Genomic DNA, 24,450 nt, shown 5'->3' on the forward strand with positions numbered 1-24,450 from the left:
GGCCCGAGCTCATCTAAGATGGACTGATGCAAAGTGGAAAAGTGTTCTGTGGTCTGACGAGTCCACATTTCCAATTGTTTTTGGAAACAGTGGACGTCGTGTCCTCCGTAACAAAGAGGAAAAGAACCATCCGGATTGTTCTAGGCGCAAAGTTCCAAAGCCAGCATCTGTGATGGTATGGGGGTGTATTAGTGGTTAACTTACACATCTGTGAAGGCACCATTAATGCTGAAAAGTACATACAGGTTTTGGAACAACATATGTTGCCATCCAAGCAACGTTATCATGGACGCCCCTGCTTATTTCAGCAAGACAATGCCAAGACACGTGTTACAACAGCATGGCTTCATAGTAAAAGAGTGTGACAGTAAAAAAAGTACGGGTACCAGACTGGCCTGCCTGTAGTCCAGACCTGTCTCCCATTGAAAATGTGTTGCGCAATATGAAGCGTAAAATAAGACAACGGAGACCCCGGACTGTTGAACAACTTAAGCTGTACATCAAGCAAGAATGGGGAAGAATTCCACCTGAAAACTTAAAAAATTGGTCTCCTCAGTTCCCAAACGTTTACTAAGTGTTGTTAAAAGGAAAGGCCATGTAAACGCAGTGGTAAAAATGCCCCTGTGCCAACTTTTTTGCAATGTGTTGCTGCCATTAAATTCTAAGTTAATGATTATTTGCAAAAAAAAAAATAAGTTTTTCAGTTCGAACATTAAAATATCTTGTCTTTGCAGTCTATTCATTTGAATATAGGTTGAAAAGGATTTGCAAATCATTGTATTCTGTTTTTATTTACGAATTACACAACGTGCCAACTTCACTGGTTTTGGGTTTTGTGATATCGGAATATCAACAAAACATAAACATTGTGTTAAAAGATTAACACTTACATTCTCTATTAGTGGGAGAAGTGTTGTTGAACACCCTTTTATGCCAGTTCGTCAAAGTCTAGTATCAGTTTTGTTGTGGAAATTATCAAAACAGATCTTTGCTTAGTTCTGTTTTAATATTTGGCGGGCCGGATTAAAGGGAACAACGGGCCGGATCTGGCCCGCGGGCCGTAGTTTGCCCATCCCTGCACTATACACACCAATAAGCTTGTTTATAGATGTACAATAAAACTCCTCATAGGAAGTTGCCATTTGTAGTATTTGTTATAACTTTGTGACATGATACAATGCACATTAATGAACATATAAAAGATATATGACAAATTGTAGCCAAAGGCTGATTTCCATCTGCATTTCATTGCAAAGAAACAAACCCAAGGCTCCCACTAATTCAGCGTTATCGTGAGTTGTATTTTTCATTTGTGTATTTTTGCTGTATTTATCTGGCACCAGTGGAAAGCTGGTTCCTGAAAATATTGCCTAAATTAAACCGTGGTACAAAAAAGGTTGGGGGACACTGTTTTAAACACCTGCTGCAAAAACACTATGGTCCAAGATCCTTTATATGACATGAGTGCACTGCTAATTTTAAGGATCTACTACTAGAACATGTTGAAAAGAGAAACTGGAAATGGTGATGTATCATGTTGTAAGCTTGCATGTTCGAAATAAACTCAAACTCAAACTCAAAACACCTTAGTCAAAGATCCTATATCAGCTATCTGACAGGAGTGTCCTGCTGTCTTTAATGACCTACTGCAAAAACACTATAGTCCAAGATCTTCTATATGACAGGAGCGCTGTTCTTTTTTCAATCATCTGCTGCAAAAATGCTATTGTCAAAGATCCTTTATATGGCAGGATTGCTCTGCTGTCTTTGAGGACCAATTGCAAAAACACTTTAGTCAAAGATCCTCAACATAATAGGGGCGCTGTGCTGTTTTTAAGCACATGCTGCAAAAAGCTATGGTCCAATATCCTTTATATGACAGGAGTGCACTGCTTTTTTTAAGGATGTACTACAAAAACATTTTAGTCAAAGATCCTCTATGTGACAGGAGTGTTCTGCTGTCAATGACCTACAGCAAAAACACTATAGTCTAAGATCCTCTGTATGACAGGAGCGCTCAGCTGTTTTTAAGCACCTGCTGCAAAAACGCTATGGTCAAAGATCCTCTAAATGATAGATTTGCTCTGCTGTCTTGGAGGACCAATTGCAAAAACACTATAATCAAAGATCTTCTATGTATTAGGAGCGCGCTGCTGTATTTAAGCACCTGCTGCAAAAGCGCTGTAGTCAAAGATCCTCTCTATGACAGGTCTTCCCTGATAGTTACAAGGACTTGTAGTGCAAGAACACTCCAGTCAAAGATCCTCTATATTACAGGAGTGCTATGCTGTTTTTAAGTAACAACTACAAAAATGCTTTGGTAAAGTATCCTCTATATTAAAGGGGCGTCCTGCTGTTTTAACTACCTGCTGCAAAAACACTGAAGTCAAAGATCCTCTATATGACAGGAGTGCTCTGCTGTCTTTGAGGACCAACTGTAAAAACACTATAGTCAATGATCCTCTATATTACAGGAGTGCTATGCTGTTTTTAAATACCAACTGCAGACACGCTATGATCAAAGATCCTCTATATGAGAGGGGTGCTCTGCTGTCTTTGAGGACCAACTGTAAAAACACTATAGTCAATGATCCTGTATATAAAAGGAGTGCTTTGCTGTTTTTAAGTACCTGCTGCAAAAATGCTATGGTCAAAGATCCTCTATATGACAGGAGCGCTTTGCTGTTTTTAAGCACCTGCTGCAGTCAAATAGTCAAAGATCCTCTTTATGACAGATCATCACTGCTATTTACAAGAACCTATAGAGCAAAAACGCTCAAGTCGAAGATTGTCTAGATGACTGTTTTTAAGGACCCGCTGGAAAAAAAAAACGCTGTTCAAAGATCCTCTATATAACAGGAGTCTTCTGCTGTCTCTGGGGCCCTACTGCAAAACCACAAGAGTCAAAGATCCTCTTAATGAGAGGAGTTCAATGTTATCTCTGGGACTCACTGCAGAATGACCCTCATCTTTGTCTCTCCAGGTCCTCCAGACAGAGCCCCGCAGCCGACCAGGCCACCACCCACTGCACCGCCTCCTCGCTTCCACCTGCCCTCAGACCCACGCAAGCATGACCGCCACTCCAGGCCCCATCGCCCCCCGCAGGGCGCCAAGCCATCCAACCCCAACTCAAAGCCCAACATCTGCGACGGCGGCTTCAACACGCTGGCCATCCTCCGCCAGGAACTCTTTGTGTTCAAGGTGAAATGAGAGGGGCGGTATAATAAGTCATACAGATGATGAAAATGATAATGATGATTTATTTTCTGGACTTTAATAGGACCAATGGTTTTGGAGGGTTAGAGACAACTCAGTGGTTCCTGGATACCCCATGCAGATCAACTACTTCTGGAAAGGCTTGCCTCCAAAAATTGATGCCGTCTATGAAAACAGCGAAGGCAAATTTGTGTTTTTCAAAGGTATTAATGTTATTTTTTAATAGTTACCATCCTCGAGAGTTATTAGACCAGGGGTCGGCAACCCAAAACATTGAAAGAGCCATACTGGACCAAAAATACAAAAAACAAATCTGTCTGGAGCCACAAAACATGAAAAGCCTTATATAAGTCTTATAATGAAGGCAACACATGATGTAAGTGTCTATATTAGCTATATTAGCCGACTATCAAGATGACTGTGTCGCAGGCTGAAGCAAATCTTCGTTGACAGAAATGTTGAAATGTAATATTTATTTTACACATTTTTACATTAGAAACCATTAGTAAATCAGAGGCTACTCAGAAGGTGAGACAACACCTGGACATTACTGGCTTTTATTGGCCAGAGGTATAGACGTGTCTGTCCAAGTTAAAGGAAACGGCAGATTGTAATTGTCATAAATTACAATGAAGATTGTAATAAATATTTTAATATATTTATTACAATCTTTGGCAAGCTAGGTAATGTTTGCTGTGGTCTGGAACAACATGGCACAAAAACATCTGAAATGCAGCCAATATTACATACAGATAATGTGTCATGAGACATGCAAAACTAAATTATATACAAAGAGGATACAAGTGAGGCATAATGATGCAATATGTACATACAGCTAGCCTAAATAGCATGTTAGCATTGATTAGCTTGCAGACATGCACTGACCAAATATGCCTGATTAGCACTCCAGCAAGTCAATAAAGCTCACCTTTGTGCATTCACGCACAGTATAAAACGTTTGGATGACAAAATGAGACAAAGAAGGAGTGGAAGATTTTACATTTACACAAACTGTTGCGTTACAGTCCACACTATGGTGAGTTAAAGAACCACCTATTAGTAGGACAAAACGATGTTCGCCAAATACTCTCATCAGTGAAGCATACACACAAACATATATTAAACAGTGGGCTTTCTAACAATTGGTAAGGTTTGTCCTCAAACAAAAAACATACTAAAACAAAACAAATATTTTTCCCCTATCTTTTTCCATTTTCATTCCTTTTTTAAAAATGCTCCATGGAGCCACTAGGGCGGCACTAAAGAGCCGCGGGTCGCTGACCCCCGTATTAGACCAAGCAATTGGCGGTTTAGTAATTCACATAGCTGTGCCACTCAATGCTTGATTCATGATTCATAATATAACTTAATACCACATTTTATTATTTATGTATTATTTATTTTATTGTATTTATACAATATTAGTTGTGTTGTTTTAACTATCTAATAATTTAACATTTAGTCATTATTAATAGACATGAAAGTGTTTGTCAAAAGTATCTTGTTGCTAGGCAGAATTCATTAGGAACAGAAGTCAGAAATGCACACCAACAAAGTTACTCCAAGACAGCAACTCTGTGACAAGTTTTAATACACAATATTAATAACCATAGCAACATCATTTTGCAAACTAAATCAAGAAGCATATTGTATTTCACAGTTCTATCACAAATATGAGCATAAATGAGCTCTGGTTTTGTATTTATTTAGGGCACTTCAGTATATAGCAAGAGAATGATCATTCCAGAGCAAATGTGGTCACATAATCCTCTGCAATACTTCTATTGTTCACCTCAGGAAGCCGTTTCTGGGTCTTCAAGGATACGACTCTGCAGCCGTCCTACCCTCAGGACATCTCGCTGTTCGGCAGCGGCATGCCCACGCAGAGCATTGAGACGGCCGTGTGGTGGGAGGACGTGGCCAAGACCTACTTCTTCAAAGGAGACAGGTCTGCAGGCTTGTACTGTATGAAGTAATATCAAACCCCAAAGGTCCTTCATTGAACTCGTGCTTGGAATCTCTATTTGGAATCTAGATAATCCTCCTGCGGCTCTCATCAGCTGTACACAATTAGTCAAACATATAATCCTGATTAAAAAAATGTTAACCTGGAGCCATGAGCAAGCATCAATGAATAAACCCACTAAATCATTTCTTTACACATTGTTAGAAGGAGATGTTTGTTGTGGAGCAGCTTTGTTTTTGTTGGATCCTTTGTGTCAGTGCAGCAATTGTCCATATTCTCTCCGCATGTTTGATTCAGCAGCTGTTCAAGGCCGAGGTTCTCTGAGCGTGTGTGTTAAGTCGCCTTGGGTTCAGTCCAGGTAGATCAGGGGTGTCAAACGTACGGCCCGCGGGGGCGAACAGGTTTTTTTCGGCCCGCGTGATGAGTTTGCCGAGTATAAAAATTAGCTGTTTTTGTTTTTGCTGCTCTTTTAAATGTGTTCACTGGATGTCACAATAGCAATTCTGCTAGGCAAGCAAACGGTATATACCGGGGCCAAGCAAGAGGTGCACAATAAAGGGGGACTGTGGCTCCTCCTCCTCGATCCACATGAAACTTGAAACTTGAAAACATGAAAGTTTTATGTCTTCTACGTCATTTGGCACCCTCGTTGCCCCAAAATGTCTCTGTCAAACACGAGAAAAGTTAACTTAACCCTTTTGAATAGTTTTTACCTCAGTTTCTTACTGTTTGTTGACTTAGCACTGGATTGATAGGTGGACATGACAAAGGAGGTATTTGATACCTAGAAGAGTTTACATGTTGTGTTTTTTTTCAACCCCAGAAAGACTGTGACTTAAAGTTTAATCCTGGCTTTGTAGATACACTGAGACCAAGTCTAAGCTCATTGTGTTTTTGAAGCTGCACCAATTTCCTCAGAATTTTCAACAAGTGTTTTGTCCAAAGGATTATTTGTGATTTGTAAGTTTTCAGAATGTGCTTGTTCTATTTTTGCCCAAAGTAAAGCAAAGAAAACAACCTGGAGTTGTCTTTATTTTCAAGTTATCATGCCATGATTTTACCATTACGGCCCACTCGGGAATAGATTTTCCTCCATGCGGCCCCTGAGCTAAAATGACTTTGACACCCCTGAGGTAGATACTTGGATTTGAACATTGAGGGGAAGGCGTCGTTCTACAGAATTGATACGTTTGGGTAGCTGGCATCATAAATAATCTCCAGAGAGACGAGTGGGACGTGGTGTCGAGAGCTAACAAAGTGCTTTGTCATAATGGCATCATTCTGTAACCTGCTGCTGCACATCAACACAGATGACAGGATGTTTTTACACTATTTTGTTAGCACCTTTTCCTCTTGTCACAAAGTTTGTTGGCATGCTGCAAATTGCTTTCAAGGTTGCTCATTAAAATAGCTTTTTTGTCCTCGTCTGGAGATAACAACTTCTTGTATAAACAAGATTTAGTCGTCATCGTTTTTGAAAACAACCACTTTTCTGCCACTCTCACGTAAAACAAACGGCCAACATACCACTGTTTTTTAATCCAGTTCCAGTTACGCTAACTTTTTAACTCGTTTTCTGGGTCTGTCTGCAAGATGTTCCATTCTGGAGGCGTTCCCAGATTGCAAATGAAACCACGCCAACCTTCTCCAAAAGTATTATAATTTAACCTTTAAAAAAATGGACACTGTTTAAATATATATCTTCATCACCGCTATTTAATTTTTTTGCCAAACACAGTATTGATCGATTCAGACTCTGCGTAAAATAAGTTGTTTTGGGCAGCATTTGTGTGACTACATGTCACACACGTCTGTGTCAATAGTCACATGCCACAATTATATGAAAGTAATACTTCATCTTACCTCTCTTTGTGTTTCCTCATAGCCTGAAGCAGACGGGGAGGAACTCCTCCCCCTCTGGCTGAGAGCTTTACCTAATGTCTAAATAAGTATGTCCCCTGATGTTACAACGTAGCCAGACTGCAAAACCCAACGAACAGAGGCATCCAAAACTGCATGCAAGCTCACGCCCAAATGCATGGACCATCCAACATTGCAACAACGTGCATTAGTCAAACAAGACCAAATTCATCGTAGGTCCACTTGAAAGTAATTAGACAAATGGTCATTGCCTTATGGACAATTTGTTCTGCTCTTGCAAAGATGTTTTGTTTCATGGCAGCCATTTACAAAACTGTCAGGTTCAAACACTGATGACATCTATTAAACAAGACAAGAGGCAAATAATTAAACAGAGACAGAATTCAATTTGGACTCAATATATTGAGGAGAGTCGCCCGGACATTGTATCCTTCTACAATCTCCAGCACGCTCTGCCAAAAGATTGCATGCCTCCTTCTTTTATTTTGGACCCTCCCCGACCACACGGCCACCTTTGTTTCCAAAGGACAAAGGTCGCAAAAAGTTCACAGAAAAGGTCGTAAACAATTCACAGGAAAGGTCAGTTCAAAAAGAGTTCGTAAAATAGTTCAAAAAGAGTTCCATAAAATAGTTCAAAGAGAGTTCGTAAAATACTTCTAAAAGAGTTCGTCTGGAAATTGGGCAGATCCTGTCATCTCTCCGCTTTGAAGTCCTTGGGCCAGAACAACATTCTTCTGTTGATTACTATACATGAGAGAAAACAGGAACACCATCTTGCTTTCCCCCCCCCCCCCCCCCCCCTACACAGTGGAGTTTTACGAGCCTTACTCTTGGTAGGTTTCAAAAGACAGCCTTTTGTCTTCTTGTCAGGAACACAATGTAATACAAAGTTTTTGTGATAATTTAGAAACAATTATTCTAACATTTACAGCGGGTTGTTTTGTAGCGCACCACTAAGCTGTGTGAGGAATTTCCATTCAAGCTTTGTGGCGTTTAATAGGTGTCCCAATATTTTTGTCCATACCGTGCAAAAAGATGGGAAAATTCTTATTGCACTGCTTGCATTCAGTGTAGTATCTGCATCTGGTGTTGCAGGTACTGGCGATACAATGAAGAGATGAGGACCATGGACCCAGGCTATCCCAAACCCATCACCATCTGGAAGGGCATCCCTGACTCTCCCCAGGGGGCTTTTGTGGACAAAGCCAACGGTACGCCACCGGCTTGACTTTACTCCGCCGCAAATCCCATTAGTCAGATTGGAGCATGTACAGTTTCACGGCGCCATTGTTTCAAAGCCGCTTTTGAGAACGCGACAATGACCGCCGCCATTAAGCTGCTTTTCCTGTTTACGCTGAAGCTAAGTCAAACTGTTGCATTAGCGTGTGATTACTGTGTGTCATGGAGCTTTGATCGGCGCGGTCACGTGAATCGTCAAGTAGTTACTCAATTGGCGGCTTAAGAAAACATATTTGGTAACTTGAAATGTGTGGTGGTTAGAAATTGGGATACTGCAAGTATTTTTTTATAGATTTTTATTGAAAAGTGGAGGTTATCAATAATAACTGGCAAGGGGGAGCACTCACATTCATTATATTGATTGTATGACTATATTTTTCTGCATGAGCCAACATACCTCCAGCTTTGAGCTTGTGGCTCATTGCAAGTGTTTCCATGTATTTACATTATGAAAGTGATAATTGTCACTAATAACTGGCAAGGGGAGTTATTGCATTTTTATATATGAAATGTTTACATTGTGCTTGTCCCTATGCTTGGGAAAGCCTATACTGGGCTTGGACTTTGCAGGTCGTTGTAAATCTTTCAGTTTATTTCTATCATGAAAGGGGTTGTTATCATTAATAATTGGCAGCAGGAGCTCTTGCATTCATTATTTAACATGTCTATGTTTCTTGTGTTCATCTGCATGAGCAAACATACTCTGGGATTTGACTTTGTGGATCATTGCGTGTATTTCTTTTAATTTCTACTATAGGAGGAGGAGCGCTCACTGTCAGGATTCTCCTGACAGGTTGTTTGTGTGTGTGTTTTCCTGTGTTTGGTGTTTAGTTCCTGTCCAGCGCTTTTAATTCTAGTTCCTACTTCCTGTTTTGGGTTTTTTCCTGCAGTGACTTTATCCCTGCCTTTGAGCGCCAATTCCCTCGCCTGCTCTTGATTGGCGATCAGTGGACTCACCTGTCCCTGATCGCTAATTAAGAGGGTTTATAGTCCAGTGTCATCTAACACTTAAGGCTAGTTCATTGTTTTCGTTGTTTTGCTTTCAAGAAGGGATGATTTTGGTTTATTAGCCTTTCCCTGCTTCCTGTGCACTCCCACGTTGCACTAGTTTTTGTCATTAAATATACTTGTACCTGCACAGAGTCACGTAACAAGCAACGCTCACCTGAGCCTGACACTCACATTCATTATGTGATATGTTTTCGTTTGCATATGCCTGTGCATTAGAGAGAACACAATGAGCTTTGACTTAGTGGATTATTGCAAGGCTTTAGCCAGTCTTTCTTATTATTTCTAGTATGAAAGGCGGGATTATCATTAATAACTAGAAGGAGAAGCCCTCTCGTTCATTATTACACATGTCTAGGTATCCCTCTGCATGAGGAAAAATTCCCTGGGCTTTGACTTTGTGGATCATTGTGAGTCTTTCAATTGATTTACATTATGAAAGAGTGATTATTGTTAAAAACTGGTGGTAGCAGCACTTCATGTGACATGTCTTTGTTGTGCTTGGGAGTGGGACAGGGGTTTTCGACTTTGGACTAACCTCTTGCCAATTTTACTTTGTTTCTCTATTGTAAAAGGTGGAGGTGATTGTTAACAACTGGCAAAGAAAAATTGCATGCATTATATGACATGTCTACATTGTGCATGTTCCTCTGCATGAGCAAGCATACTCTGGGATTTGACTTTAAGCATTTTTGCAAATCTTTCTATTTTTTTCTATCAGAAAAGGGGGTAGTTATCAATAACTGACAGGGGGCGCAATTGCATTAATTACATCACATGTCTATTTTATGCAAGCATGTGCTCATAAATAAGCGAGCCAAGGGCGTTGACTTTGTGGATTATTGCAAGTCCTCATATTTCTTTCTAGTAAGAAAAGTGGATTTTATTAATAACTGGCGAGAGCATTCATTATATGTGTGCGTTATATTGTGTGTGTCCCCCTCCGCATAAGCAAGCATACCTTGGGCTTTGATTTTGTAGATCATTACCAATCTTTCAGTGTATTTCTATAATGAAAGGTGGAGTTGATTATTAATAATTTTCCTGGAGGAGCAATTGCATTCATTTTGTTTCATGTCTACATTACGCTTGCATGTGCTTGTGACCAAGGACGTTGACTTTGTGGATTTTTGTGCATCTTTGTATTTGTTTCTAATTTAAAAAAAGGGGTGGTTATCAATAATAACTGGCAGGAGGTGCGCTCTAATTGTTTGTATCATTGCATGACATGTCTGCATGTGAGTGTACTTTGTGGACTATTGCCAGTCTTTATACCTTTATTGTGAAAGGTGGAGGTTATCATTAATAACTGGTGGGAGAAGTGATTGCTTTCATTAGATAATATGTCTACGTAAGGAGCAAACAACGGGCGTTGACTTTGTGGATAATTTCAAGTCTTTCTATTTATTGCTACTTTGAAAAGATGACGGTTATTATTAATAACTGGTGGGAGGAATGATGGCTTTCATTAGATGACATGTCTGCATTATTGGCAAACAATGGGCCTCGACTTTGTGGAGTATTGCAAGTCTTTTATTTTATATTTCTATAATGAAAGGTGGCGGTTATCATTGATGAATGAACAGTTTGCATCTGTGGCTTCATTCCATCATATATAAATACAGTAATGCCTCCTTTTTCCCTGCAGGCTTCACCTACTTTTACAAGGGTAAGGAGTACTGGAAGTTCAACAACCAGCTGCTCCGCGTGGAACCCGGCTACCCACGCTCCATCCTGCGGGACTTTATGGGCTGCGACGGCCTCCCCCCGGACCCCGACTGGGACTGGAGCCCGCCGGCGGCCGAGGAGCGCCACTACGACAGCGGAGACGCCGACGTGGTCATCAAACTGGACAGCGCGGGCGGCACGGAGAAGGCGGTGGCCATCGCCATCCCCTGCGTCCTGGCGCTGTGCATGATGGTCCTGCTTTACACCGTATTCCAGTTCCGCAGGAAGAGCACGCAGCGCCACATACTGTACTGCAAGCGCTCCATGCAGGAGTGGGTGTGAGCATGAAGGAGAGAGGCGGAGTCGCTGATAAAAGGTCTAAAAATTGCCACTCCCCCTCTTTGTTGGGTGAAGTACATGACAATGGCGGCGGAGGAACTGCAAAAAGGGTGCAAAGTGCAAGGCGACGGGAGGCAGTGAGGGAGCCATATCTCTTAAATCCTATTTATTGACTCTTTTCTTTATTTTGAAACAAACTTGACGCAAGTTCAAGTCCTGTATGACAGTGGGACTGTTGTCCTCTGCACACTTGCTTGAAGAGCCCCGACAAGAGCCCTGACTAATTAGATCCTAGGCTTTACTTTCAGTCCTAAAGGAATCAACTTGAGCTGTGCATATTTTTTTTTAAATTATTTCTTACATGTGGAAATGTTTGGGAAAGAATATGTGATGGATTACTCCGACCTTTTCTTCCAAAGAGGATGATGACTCAGTTTTGTTTTCGGGGACTTTTTTTAAGTATATCATTTGTGAAGACAGCAGACAGTGGATAAAGTGTGTTATGTCTAAACTCTACCAACATGAAACAAGCTTATTTATACTAATTTTAATGACATTTACTAATGTATTGCAAGCTAAGGCATTTAGTCATTTTAAATCTTTAAAAGTAATTTAAAAGTAATATTGGGAACAAACCCTTTTTGATTAACTGTGAGCTGTGTTTTGTCTCTAAGCTCCACTTCATCTACTTTAAACATGCACACTGTAACTTCAGCGCTTGATGCCATATATCACATACAACAACAACATTAGGGTCACGCAATGTTAGCAACACTCGCATAGCTACAATGCTAACATGTTAACGGCAGCATCATGCTAGGTTAGCCTGTTTGCTGCAGAAAAACAAAACAATCACACAACATCTGTAGCTGACTGATGGATCGTTGGCTGAGCTCCAGGTATCATTTTAAGACGTGTAGCAAAGCCTCAGGTGCAACCTCAAAAGCTAGTGTTTAGGGACACATTACAGTATTAACATTTTGCATTATAGGGTACTTTTAATTCCAATGCCATGTTATACTTATTAATACAAGCAACCTATTTGTTTATACGTTAAAAAAATTAATTTTCAAGCTTGCAAACATCTCAACCAAACTGTCCAGATTCATATTTGATCCATTGTTGCACTGACACATTGTGCTAGACCTAATAATAATGTGTTATTAAAAGTACAATTACCTTTTTTGTCAAAGCTTTTGTTTTGACTGCATTTCATCCATTTTAAAACCTTTGTATTAATTTTTTGAGATTTCAACATAAAGTGGGTGCCGTGGACAGGGAAGGCAAAAAAAAAGGCTCGCATACGGTGAACATCTTTAAGTGAAAATCATGTAGAAAATACTTACATGCATGTCATAATAGCGCTAATTGTTTCACTCGATTGCTGCAAAAAGTACTGTACTTTTATTGCAAAAACAAAAAACCAACAATAACCGAGATAAATTATAAGTAAGACGTATGATCATATTAAAAACACTTGTTGACTAATCCTGTTTTTCTACAAGCGTGCTAACAATGCTTGAATTAATGTGCATATTTAAAAGCATACTAAATATTGAAGAGATAAAATATTCTAACAATATATCTAAAATCAAATATTTATACGATAGATGTCTAACCAAAGTTGAATTATATTTAATTTGATGATTTGAGCAGCAAATGTATCATAAATGCAATACAGAAGCTAATAAATGCTGTACGTTGGTGTAGAGGTGAAGTCTGCCAGATGATGGCGCTATCACTGTCAACTTTTTTTAATATTATATATTTGTGCTTCTTTTACTTGAAACATCCTCAATCCTCAGTTTGAATCTTTTCATTCATATTTCATAACATATCTATCGTGTTTATCCGAAGAAGGCGGGGCTTTTAGCCCTGGGGTGGAGCTTTTGTATGATCATTATCTTTACAGGTGGAAAAAGACGGTTTCTTCACGCCAGAAATAGAACCCTGTTGATTTTGAGTGTGGTCTGGTGGTGAAAGGTCATCATCACTGTACAGGTAGAAATTTGTGGCGGATTTTTCTCACTTTTCTGGGGACGGCAGACCGAGCCAATACTACTACTACTAATAATAATAATAACAATAGCACCAATGTTTCTTTAAAATTATGGCTCATACCAGTCCTCTGGTTTCAATACAGTATTCAGCAGCACATTTACAGTATAACAGGGCCAAACTATGTCAACAAACAGCACTAGGGCTAAGACAGGAAGTAGCTTGTGTATTATTGTACATAATGGCGGAGGATGCCGTCTGCTCGGAGGAATTTGTTTTTTTTTTTTAAATCCATCTACTACTCCATGGGTAACAATGCTGTGTGTTATGAATTAAAAAAAACAAGTGCATAACAAATGAACGAGTGTGTGCCTCATTGTATCAATAATACTGATGTATATGTATGTTTGTGTTTGATAACTCTTGTTTTACCGAAAATCTATCCATCCATCCATTTTTTACCGCTTGGTCGCATAGACAGACAACATTCACACTCACATTCACACACTAATTTCACGCACCAATTTAGGGCCAATTTAGTGTTGTCAGTCAACCTATCCCCAGGTGCATGTTTTTGGAGGAGGAAGGAAGCCAGAGTGCCCGGAGGGAACCCACGCAGTCACGGGGAGAACATGCATGTCAAATGTATTTGCATCATTACTGTGTTGCCTGTGCTATTTTTTGTCTAACAAACACACCACATTGCGGTGCTGTTGTTAAACCCAATAAGTCGGATTGACCTGAAATTTCTCTCACATTCTCTTCAAAACAACCCACTGTAACTTTAAGGGGAATTGCAATTTTTTGGGACTTTCCTCCAGAAGGTCTTATCTTTGTCCATGTGATGTCAGATGAAACACAAATTGAGCTGTTTGGCCACAATACCCAACAAAATGTTTGGAGGAGAAAAGGTGAGGCCTTTAATCCCAGGAACACCATGCCTACCGTCAAGTGTTATGTATAGTATTATGGTCTGGGCCTGTTTTGCTGCCAATGGAACTGGTGCTTTACAGAGAGTAAATGGGACAATGAAAAAGGAGGATTACCTCCAAATTCTTCAGGACAAGCTAAAATCATCAGCCAGGAGGTTGGGTCTTGGGCGCAGTTGGTTGTTCCAACAGGACAATGACACCAAACACACGTCAAAAGTGGTAAAGGAATGGCTTACTCTGGCTAGAATTAAGGTTTTAGAAAGGCCTTCCCAAAGTCCTGATTTAAACATGTGCTGAAGAAACAAGTCCATGTCAGAAAACCAACAAATTTAGCTGAACTGCACCACTTTTGTCAAGAGGAGTGGTCAAAAACTCAAACAGGAACGTGCCAGAAGCTTGTGTATGGCTACCAAAAGCGCCTTATTGCAGTGAAACTTGCCAAGGGACATGTAACCAAATATTAACATTGCTGTATGTATACTTTTGACCCAGCAGATTTGGTCACATTTTCAGTAGACCCATAATAAATTCATAAAAGAACCAAACTTCATGAATGTTTTTGTAACCAACAAGTATGTGCTCCAATCACTCTATCACAAAAACATAAGAGTTGTAGAAATTATTGGAAACTAAAGAGAGCCGTGACATTATGTTCTTTACAAGTGTATGTAAACTTTTGACCATGACTGTATATATACCATTTTGAGTGAACAAAATGCGATATTGAAATATTTGAGTCGTTTGACAGCCCTAATATACTGTATATATATATATATATATGTGTGTGTATGTATATATATATATATACAGTGTACACACACACACACACATTATATATATATATATATATATATATATATATATATATATATATATATATATATATATATATATATATATATATATATATATGTATATATACACACAGTATATACACACATACATTTATATTTATACACAAATATATACACACATATATATATATACATACACACACATACATATACATATATATATATACACACACACACACACGCACACACACACACACACACACACACACACACACACACACGTATAAATTAGGGCTGTCAAACAATAAAAATATTTAATCATGATTAATCACATTTTGTTCATCGTTAACTCAAACTTTTTTTGATCAATCGCAGAAATATATAATTTTTTGTCATTAATAAGTGTACCTTAGATCATTTTTAATTTTTTAATTCCATGACTGGACAATTAATTTGCTTTAATGAAATGTTTTTAAACTTGTGGGCTGCAGAGGGCAGTGGCAGGCATGCCTGCAGTATTAACCCTAGTTACGTCAGAACAATGTCTTTTTTTTTTTTTTTAAATAGACACATACAAAACAGGTGGTTCCTGTATTAATCATGAACAAAAAAAATGCAATTGTTAACCACACTTTCAATGATATGTTACGGGGTGCATTGTTTGTAAACTTTCGGTGCTGTCTGACATGTTGCTTTGTCGTCAGTCGCAAACGAGAACGGTACTCTCATGTTACGTCATCACAGAAATTTCGCAAGATTAGAGCAGCCATATTTCATAGTAGCAACCAACTCATGACTTTCTAACCGGGCAGCGAGTTTAGAAACCCTAGCGCAGAGCCGGGATGACCACGGCCTGCGCCCATTTGATTGGTCGCTGCAAAGTCACTCGCTTGTGCCTTGAGTACGCCACCTTCGGTGGCCGAAGGAAACACAACTCTACTTTTCTTAATAGATTATGTGCATAACTCTCAAAAACTTGCAAAATGGCCGAAATCTGTAGTTTATCTCACAGAGATCTCTATGATGAGCTCTACAACAAAAACTACAGAATGGCGGCCAAACGTAGTGTTTGAATAATTATGTGTAAAGTTATCACACAACTTTAGTATGCTTAAAGTCAGTTGCTATAGTTATTAGCTATTGTGCTCAAGTTAGATTGCCAGCCGTCTCTATCAGTGTTGTGTCCAGACTCGGCCTGCTGACTGCCAAGGCCAAACACCGCCGTGACGCAGACAGAGCAGAGACAAGGCGATATCACCAGCGTCAACTAATTTTCATTTATTCTATAATCATATATTGTGTCTAACTGGAGTTGTCGAGATTACCCCCTTCCCTCCGCGACAGCTTCAGTGATGTAACAGGGACCTTCCAAATAAATAGAGGAAGCACGCGGGCTGGACTTTTAGAACGTAGTTTGGATCTGTAACTAGAATACAGCCCAAAACACGTGTCTCCTCATGAGCTAAATTGAACTCTGTCTCCTCATGAGCTAAATTGAACTCTGTCTCTGCATGATTCCTTGCTTCTTGTCTGATTATTAGATGTCATCAGTGTTTGAACCTGACACGTAGCTATGCCCTCAATCTATACATTATAATTCTATGCGGTCTCAATTGTGACATTAGGAGGAAATGCATGCTGAGGTTATAAACCGCGCTATAATTAACACTAGCGGATAAATACACAAAATACAATAAATGAATTTAAATTGTAATCCAATTGTGGCATCTTTATAACATATTTTTCTGCAACTGTACATGATTAGTTTTCTTTTTGTATCCTGATTACAGAAACCTGATAATTATAATAGCCAATTCATGTACCTATTGGGTGTTATTGTAGCCTACATAAACCAAACCAGTGATTTTCAGGGAGTCTTTAACTGGGATTGGCCCTAAATCATAACATACACCAGAAAAATACATGCAGGCATGGTTTTATAGCTTTTGTCAAACTTACCCTGAAGGCGTTCTGACATCCAGTGTTTGGATAAGTTCTAAGCTTCCTCCAAGTTAGCTGGGAGGATGTTTCAAAGTCTTTCAACCATTTGTGTACCTCATCTTCGGAGGTAATTATTCATTTAATTTGGGCCCTAAATTTACCCTCTCCACTCTCCTCATAGGTGCATACCAAGTGGTCGTAGCCCTCAGGTAGCAGTTTCTGAAAGAAACAAAGAAAGTAAGAAATCTTAGTGAATGTCTAACGTTAGATGACCTATATTGTTTAAGCACCGTCTACAACACATATCAACTGCCTGTCGAACAAACTCAAATCATCAGGGTTCCTAATAGTTTCTGAAGGAAAACAGCATTACAACTTCTGAAGAAGAACCCGCGTTTTCACAACAAAGGGCCACGTGGCGATAGCATAGACTAGAGCAGGGGTGTCCAACTCATTTTAGCTCGGAGGCCGCATGGAGGAAAATCTATTCCCAAGTGGCCGGAATGGTAAAATCATGGCATGACAACTTAAAAATAAAGACAACTCCAGGTTGTTTAATTTGTTTTACTTTGGCCAAAAATAGAACAAGCACATTATGAAAACATACAAATAATCCTCTGGACAAAACACTTCAAGTTTGTTGAAAATTCTGAGAAAATTGGTGCAGTTTCAAAAACACAATGAAGAACACAATGAGCTTGGACTTTGTCTCAGTGTATCTACAAAGCCAGGATTTAAACTTTTTAAGTCACAGTCTTTCTGGGATTGAACAAAAAACACAACATGTGACCTCTTCGAGGTATCAAATACCTCCTTTGTCATGTCCACGTATCAATCCAGTGTTAACTCAACAAACCGTAAGAAACCGATGTAAAAACTATTCAAAAGGGTTAAGTTTTCTCGTTTTTGGGAACGCCTCGGGATCCCCCGGGAAGAGCTGGACGAAGTGGCTGGGGAGAGGGAAGTCTGGGCTTCCCTGCTTAAGCTGCTGCCCCCGCGACCCGACCTCGGATAAGCGGAAGAAGATGCATGGATGGATGGCATTATGGGGGAGTAAGGGTGCCAAATAACGATGTGTTCGAAGCAGCCACGCTTTACTTTGTACCTCCTGCTACAAAATCACAATAGCAACACATTTAGAACAGCAGTTTCTTTCATTCAAAAAAAAATGGAGCTAATTTTAATACTTGGCAAATTCATCACGCGGGCCGGATAAAACCTGTTCGCGGGCCTGATCCGGCCCGCAGGCCGTACATTTCACACCCCTGGACTAGAGCATGCAGTTGGCAATCACAATTTAATCCTATTTAACAGTATTAATATCATAGATAGATAGATAGATAGATAGATAGATAGATAGATAGATAGATAGATAGATAGATAGATAGATAGATAGATAGATAGATAGATAGATAGATAGATAGATAGATAGATAGATAGATAGAACTTTATTGATTCCTTCAGGAGAGTTCCCTATGGAAAATTCAAATTCCAGCAGCAGTGTACAGAATTGAGATCGAATTTAAAAAGTAAAAAGTAAATAATAGGGGTATAAATGGAAATAAAATACAAAATACAACATTAAGAATACAAATAATAACCAACAATAAGAATAAAAATATAACAGTAAAAAAAGAACATAACAAGAGAAACTAGGCAGTAGTGACCATGTTATGAAAATGTATTGCACTGTCATGGAAAACACTTCTAACCTACCCCTAAAATTGGATGTTCAGCGTCGCTGCTTCCTGGCTGCTGGCAGTGTGTGGATTTAGCATTTGGCGTGATGACGACAATGTTGTCAACTTATCATCACATCTTTACTTAATTAAGTCTAGAATGCTTCATTCATTCAGCAGGTGTCATAATGAACAAGACAGCGATTCATTTTCCCTCAGCGACCGATGGGGAAAAAAGTGGCGCACTGCATGAGAAATCAGCGAAATCAGACAGAAGAAGAAGAAAGGACTTTGCAGCGACCAATCAAATGAGCTCCAGGGAGCAAGTGGGCGTGGTCATGCCTGCTCTGCGCTAGGCTTTCTAAACTCGCTTACCTCTCTATACACAGCTCTGCCTAGTATGTGCTTCTACTGCCATCTAGTGTCTACTTTTTTTATTTTTCTCTTATCACGGCCCTTATCTAACCTTGGAGATTCACGGTACAGTTTTATAGTGTGTTTATACTGATGACTGTTTGTGGTTCTAATGTAAGGACAGGTTGCTGACCCTCTTTTTTATAATTGGACCTAAAAAAATAGTGTCACCATGTGGTTCTCCAGCACGATTGGTAGGCACTTGAGTTGGTCAAAGGCAGAGATCTGGCATTGTATGTTTTTTAACCGGTTAGCAAGGTGGTGGCTTAGACCACAGGCACAGCATAAAAAGAAAGAGGAATTTTATTTATACCACAATGGGGAAATTACGTGGTTGAAGTGCAGGTTTTTACATACAGTTAACAGAAGTAAAGCGTAATGAAAAACAAAAAAAATTAAAAGTTGTCTTGTCTTTGGAGTCACTATTAAAATAAATGATTCCTTCAAGCTGAGAAAATTACTTGATCATCTTTTAGTAAAGACATAATACGGTAGAATTACCTTACAGTTGTGTAGATGTCATGATGACTCGCCTGCTGATGGCATCATAGCGTCAAAAATGAAATGGGTCCTCTTCACTTTCTCCCAGGTGAACAGATATGGAGCATGTTAAATCCGTACATTTTGGTGTTGGCGGTGAGATATTAAACTTCTAATCTCACAACGAAAATTATCTCATTGGCTCTCCTTTGTAACTAAGCCCCACTCCCTGTTACATCTGTTAAAGAGGCTGAGCTGTGATTGGATTTATTCTGAATTAGTCCCAGCCATCTACAAGACAAAATTGAATATGATTGGATTTAATTTATGTCAATGTTTTTGTATCGATTTTATCGTTGACTAGAATGTCACTTAATTTAGTTTTGATTTGTTATCTCATCAGGGGAAAAATAGGTTGTTGATGATAACGAAGATGAAAAATATTAGTAAAGAAAATTTACACTGGTGTAATGAGACCTTATGGAAACATTTTAATCGCGACAGGTATTGATATGACAATGATACAACTTCAACATCTAATCTCAAACATACATGTGATTCAAGTCAACTAATTATATATATGTACAGTATGTATGTGCATGTATACATATATACTGTATGTATATACATACATACATTTACATATATTGCATATTGGATGTGTTGCTCTTCCCTGAATTCATACTTTGTTTCTTCATTTGAAATAACGTAATTTTCCATGTTACAAGTACAGGTTTGAATTACAATACTCTACCATTGTTGACAACAGAAGTAATTGCCGGAAGAAATTTCAAGTTTTTGCAAAACTACACTAACAGTGATGATGAAACAAGCCAGTTCACAGACACATCTTCCAACAAAATATGACCAAAGCCCCACAAATTGTGATAAACCACAGTATATCAATAGTAATTAACACAAAAATTGATGGATTATATTGGAAAGTACTTAAACACAGTGTTAACATTTTAGCGTAGAATATGTAGTACTTTTTGTTTTCCTTCCGAAATATTTTTTAGATGGGAACATGCAAAAACTAAATCAACAATTTTGTGTTTGGTTTTCTTTAAACAGGGGAGAAAGGTCCATATTGAATCACATGAGAGTGAATGCCAGGAGGAGTCCCGCAGTGTTTCAACTAAAAGGCATTGGTTCATGCGTCCCAGATTGCTTCTTGATTATTTCCTCCGCCCTGAGGAGCCTTCTCACTCCAAGCGCTGTGTGAAGTTTTCTGGGAAAAGTCCCTTTTGAGCTCCAGATCCGAGCATCTTCCAGTCACTTTCTTTGAATCCTGTTAGCCAGCCGGCTTCCTGCAATGACAACAGAAAAAAAATCCATCAGGTATTTTGGCTTCATTCAGCAAACGTGTGTGGCGCTGGCCGTTTACCTGATCTTCTACTGAGGCAGTGGGAACCACCAAAACTACGTCCCCTTGCTTCAGGTCCAGCTCATCACAGTTGGCAGCCTCAAAGTCGTGCATTGTCTCCACCTGCAGGAAACAACACAATTTAAAAGGTTTTCTGAAGAGTGCCACTTTTGATTTACATTGCACTCACTCTCTGATATTTCAGACATACTAGAAAATAATCCAACCAGGTTGTCTCTGAGAGCTGCTTGCAGAAGCATTCCGAATAAAAAAATGTCAACACCTCGATTTACGAACCCCTCATTGTACAAATGTTTAAAGTTACGAACCCTGGACGGCCTTAAGATATGCTTGTACGAACCTTGTCTCCATGTAGAAACGTTTCATCCATTCATTAGGCCCTTTTCCACCGTAGGAACTGTAACAGGAACTTCCCCACTTACACGTAAATAATAATCCCCCTTTGTTTCCACCAAAATCTACCCTGGTAGATTTAGTTCTTTAAGAACCTTTCGGTGTTCCTCCTAGCTAGGTGGGACTTTTTCTAGTGACAAGGAACCTTTTTGGAGACTGGCTGTGCTGTCGAACGCTGTTTGGTTCAAACGTATTTTTCAAACACACGACGACTAGTTTATTTTGTATTTCTACTACAACAAACTTGACACAGGAGAGAAAGAAGAATGAAAGAAGCTTTTGAAATGCAGGAACTTTTGTGGGGCATCTTTGAACGCTGATCAGTAGAACCATTTTGGAGTGTTTTTACTCAGCTGTCTTTAAACTACATACAGTTTATTAGTTTTTACAAACTTAATTTTGTTACGCAAAGCCACCAGAAGTGGACGGACTCTTTTAAACGTATTTACAGAGGAGTATGAAGCCGGACTCGAAGCAGCGACCTCAGCTGCTTACTACTCTGATTTCGATAAATGTGAAATAAAGGAGGCAGTAGACGATTGGAACAAAGGTAAATAACATCAAATATTAACTATTTACTGTATTACATGTTGTAAAAGTAGTAGGTGACACTCCATTTGAGTAGTTCTTAGCTTCAGCCCAAGTGAACAGAATGCTAGTGCTAACAAGCTAACACTAAAGCTGATGTGTTTGTGTTGTCGGCTTGAGATAAACCCTGACATTTATTATTTATATATTGTTATTTATAGCTGAAATGGATCAAAAGTAATCACCTGACCCTCATGAAATCATCATATACTGAGAGGACGACTTTCTGACTGTTGGACATTCCTGACAAAAGCCTGAATTTTCATTAACAATTAGGTACACTTTATTTTATAAATTGTCTCTTTATATACATGGCATCAGTGTAGAAATAGAGTAAACCACTCCTCCATAGGTCATCAGCCTGATTTGTATAAACTACCCTAAAGTGTGAAATGCGGTGGAAACACAAACCACACACTTCTACAGGAACCTATAGACCCAGGAACCAGAGGAAAAGGGCCTATTGTGTGCCCGGCAGCACATCCATTGTGGGCGGGCTGATCGCACACCGGTGCTTACTCAGTCAGCACAGCCATGCAGCCATGTTAGCTACTGTGCTACCCTGTGTGCTTTTTAAGTTTTTTAGCCTTTTTACATAATTTTTCTAGTTTTGCGAGCTCAATATGAGTCTAAAGAAAGCAATGGAAAAGCAATGTCAACACTGCCCCCCTCCCTTTAACCTCCCTTCCGTTGCACGCGAGTAGCATTAAACAACAAAAGTAAAAGGGATTTTATTTTTTATTTCTACTCATTCTAGCGACCTGGCTGTTAAAGTTAAGGAGTATGTTTCAAACTGTGAGTGCCCCACAGGGCTAGTGACAGAGTGTGTGTGTGTCAGCAGGGTGGCTGAATGAGAGCGACAGTTCAGCTAGTTGTTGTTTTGACTTTGTTATTAATAAAATGTTGATTATCACCCCTTTGTTAACTTTGTTTCAGAAACAGTACTGTATGGCGCTTCATATTGTGTTCAAAATGTACAAACTTTTACTAAAATATGGACTTTTGTCAAGGCGGGAAGACATTATTCATGTTAATGTTTCTTATTGAGAAATTTGCTTCAATATACAAACATTTCTATTTACAAACCCTGTTCAAACGAACAATTAAGTTTGTAAAGCGAGGTTCAGCCATATGTGCATCGTATGAGTTTTGGAAAAAGTCAGACCTTGTACAGAAAGTCATCAGGGAGTCCTGCTATTCCCGCAGACGAGCCCATGGGTTTGATTGACGGTTTATCAGCTGCCACGCCGTTGTCACTGATAGCTGAAGGTGAGATTATGTCGGCGTCACGATCATCATCACCTTCATTGCTGGAGGCGGGCTCAATCACCACGGATGGAATGGGCATTGTTTCCTGCCATGGAAAATCTGTTGTCAATCATTTCACAAAAGATGTTAAACCAGGGGCGCAACTACATAGTTCTTAAGCGGTATGCAAACACATTGTTTTGGCTGCAATATAAATATTCTTATTCATTTTGCTACTGTGTGTGTAGATTTTACCGAAGTTTCATCCACAGGACTCTCTGTCTTTTCTTCCAAACCTGAAGCAGGCTCCTGAAAACACAGCGAAAATAAATACAAATATTTGGTTAACAAAATATGACACGCCAAACAGTGACTGATGAAGACAAAAAAATGGTGACAGAAAACATGCACTAATATAAACTTTGATTAGGCTGAATCCCAATTCTCCCCCTTTTATCCCGAGTCTTAACCCTTCCTCGGTTTTGCACGTTCACATCGAGCAAGTAGTGTCCTAATTCTCTTTTAAAGCAAAGGGAAGGGCTAAGTGCACATTATAAACCTTGAGTGGTTGCAATAAGAGAAGAGCATTGAGCAGAAAGCACATCAACGTAAGTAATCATAAGGATTGTTGATTTTCATAATAATGAAACTAGTGTTTTATCAGGTAGTCAATCCTTTGCTACTCAACGTAAATATTGCCATGTTTTGAACGTTATTTTTATTTTTTCATGTGGCTGTAACTAACAAACCATGATGTCAGACTAGCAAGGAACTGACTTTACTAATTTTCTGCATTTTATGACTGGACAGCTGATCTACTTTTTAAAATTTACATTCGCCATATTCAGAATGTTCCTTTTTTATTTTAGAATTGCTCGTCATGACGACCAACTAACACAAGTTATTTACATATTGTAGCTTCTAAATACTGTGCGTTTTATAGCTTAGTATCTGTGTGTGAAATAATCGATTTTTAGATGCATCACAATTCGGACATAGACAATTCTAAAATCGATAAGTAAACGTCAATAATCTATTTATTTATTGTAAGTAAAGTAATGCAGAGAGCTATAGCATTTGGCTGACTGCAGCGAGCCACCTCCTTGAGACATCCGACCAGCTCCTTTATTAAAGGGCACTAAGGTTCCAGTTTTCCACACACTTCCATTATTGTAATAAATGTCATGGGAATTTCTTATTGAAAATGCACTGTTTTTAAAAGTTGCAAAGTGATAAAGGTTTATTTAGTGAAACGAAAATAAATGGAAAACTGCATGAA

General features: G+C 39.2%; 2 protein-coding genes across 4 annotated transcripts in view; one reads left to right on the top strand and one right to left on the bottom strand.

Moving 5' to 3' along the window:
* The window catches only part of mmp16b (matrix metallopeptidase 16b (membrane-inserted)), a 55,592-nt gene extending 41,929 nt beyond the window's left edge, over nucleotides 1–13,663 (top strand). Inside the window, exons 6-10 of the mRNA XM_062022887.1 lie at nucleotides 2,984–3,201; nucleotides 3,281–3,419; nucleotides 5,014–5,164; nucleotides 8,159–8,274; nucleotides 10,959–13,663. Coding sequence (XP_061878871.1) covers nucleotides 2,984–3,201; nucleotides 3,281–3,419; nucleotides 5,014–5,164; nucleotides 8,159–8,274; nucleotides 10,959–11,320 — 986 coding nt within the window. The 3' untranslated portion in view covers nucleotides 11,321–13,663. The remainder of the gene's footprint in view (nucleotides 1–2,983; nucleotides 3,202–3,280; nucleotides 3,420–5,013; nucleotides 5,165–8,158; nucleotides 8,275–10,958) is intronic.
* Nucleotides 13,664–19,999: 6,336 nt separating this feature from the next.
* The window catches only part of amph (amphiphysin), a 41,228-nt gene continuing 36,777 nt past the window's right edge, over nucleotides 20,000–24,450 (bottom strand). For 2 of the 3 annotated variants that reach the window (XM_062022889.1, XM_062022888.1), the window contains exons 18-21: nucleotides 23,427–23,480; nucleotides 23,089–23,277; nucleotides 20,943–21,044; nucleotides 20,000–20,865 (exon numbers count right to left, since the gene is read on the bottom strand). In XM_062022889.1, the coding sequence (XP_061878873.1) occupies nucleotides 20,761–20,865; nucleotides 20,943–21,044; nucleotides 23,089–23,277; nucleotides 23,427–23,480 (450 nt within the window). In that variant the 3' untranslated portion in view covers nucleotides 20,000–20,760. The remainder of the gene's footprint in view (nucleotides 20,866–20,942; nucleotides 21,045–23,088; nucleotides 23,278–23,426; nucleotides 23,481–24,450) is intronic. The other variant, XM_062022891.1, reaches the window with a different exon arrangement.

This window comes from Entelurus aequoreus, linkage group LG16 (assembly GCF_033978785.1).
Source record: "Entelurus aequoreus isolate RoL-2023_Sb linkage group LG16, RoL_Eaeq_v1.1, whole genome shotgun sequence".
Lineage (NCBI taxonomy): Eukaryota > Metazoa > Chordata > Actinopteri > Syngnathiformes > Syngnathidae > Entelurus > Entelurus aequoreus.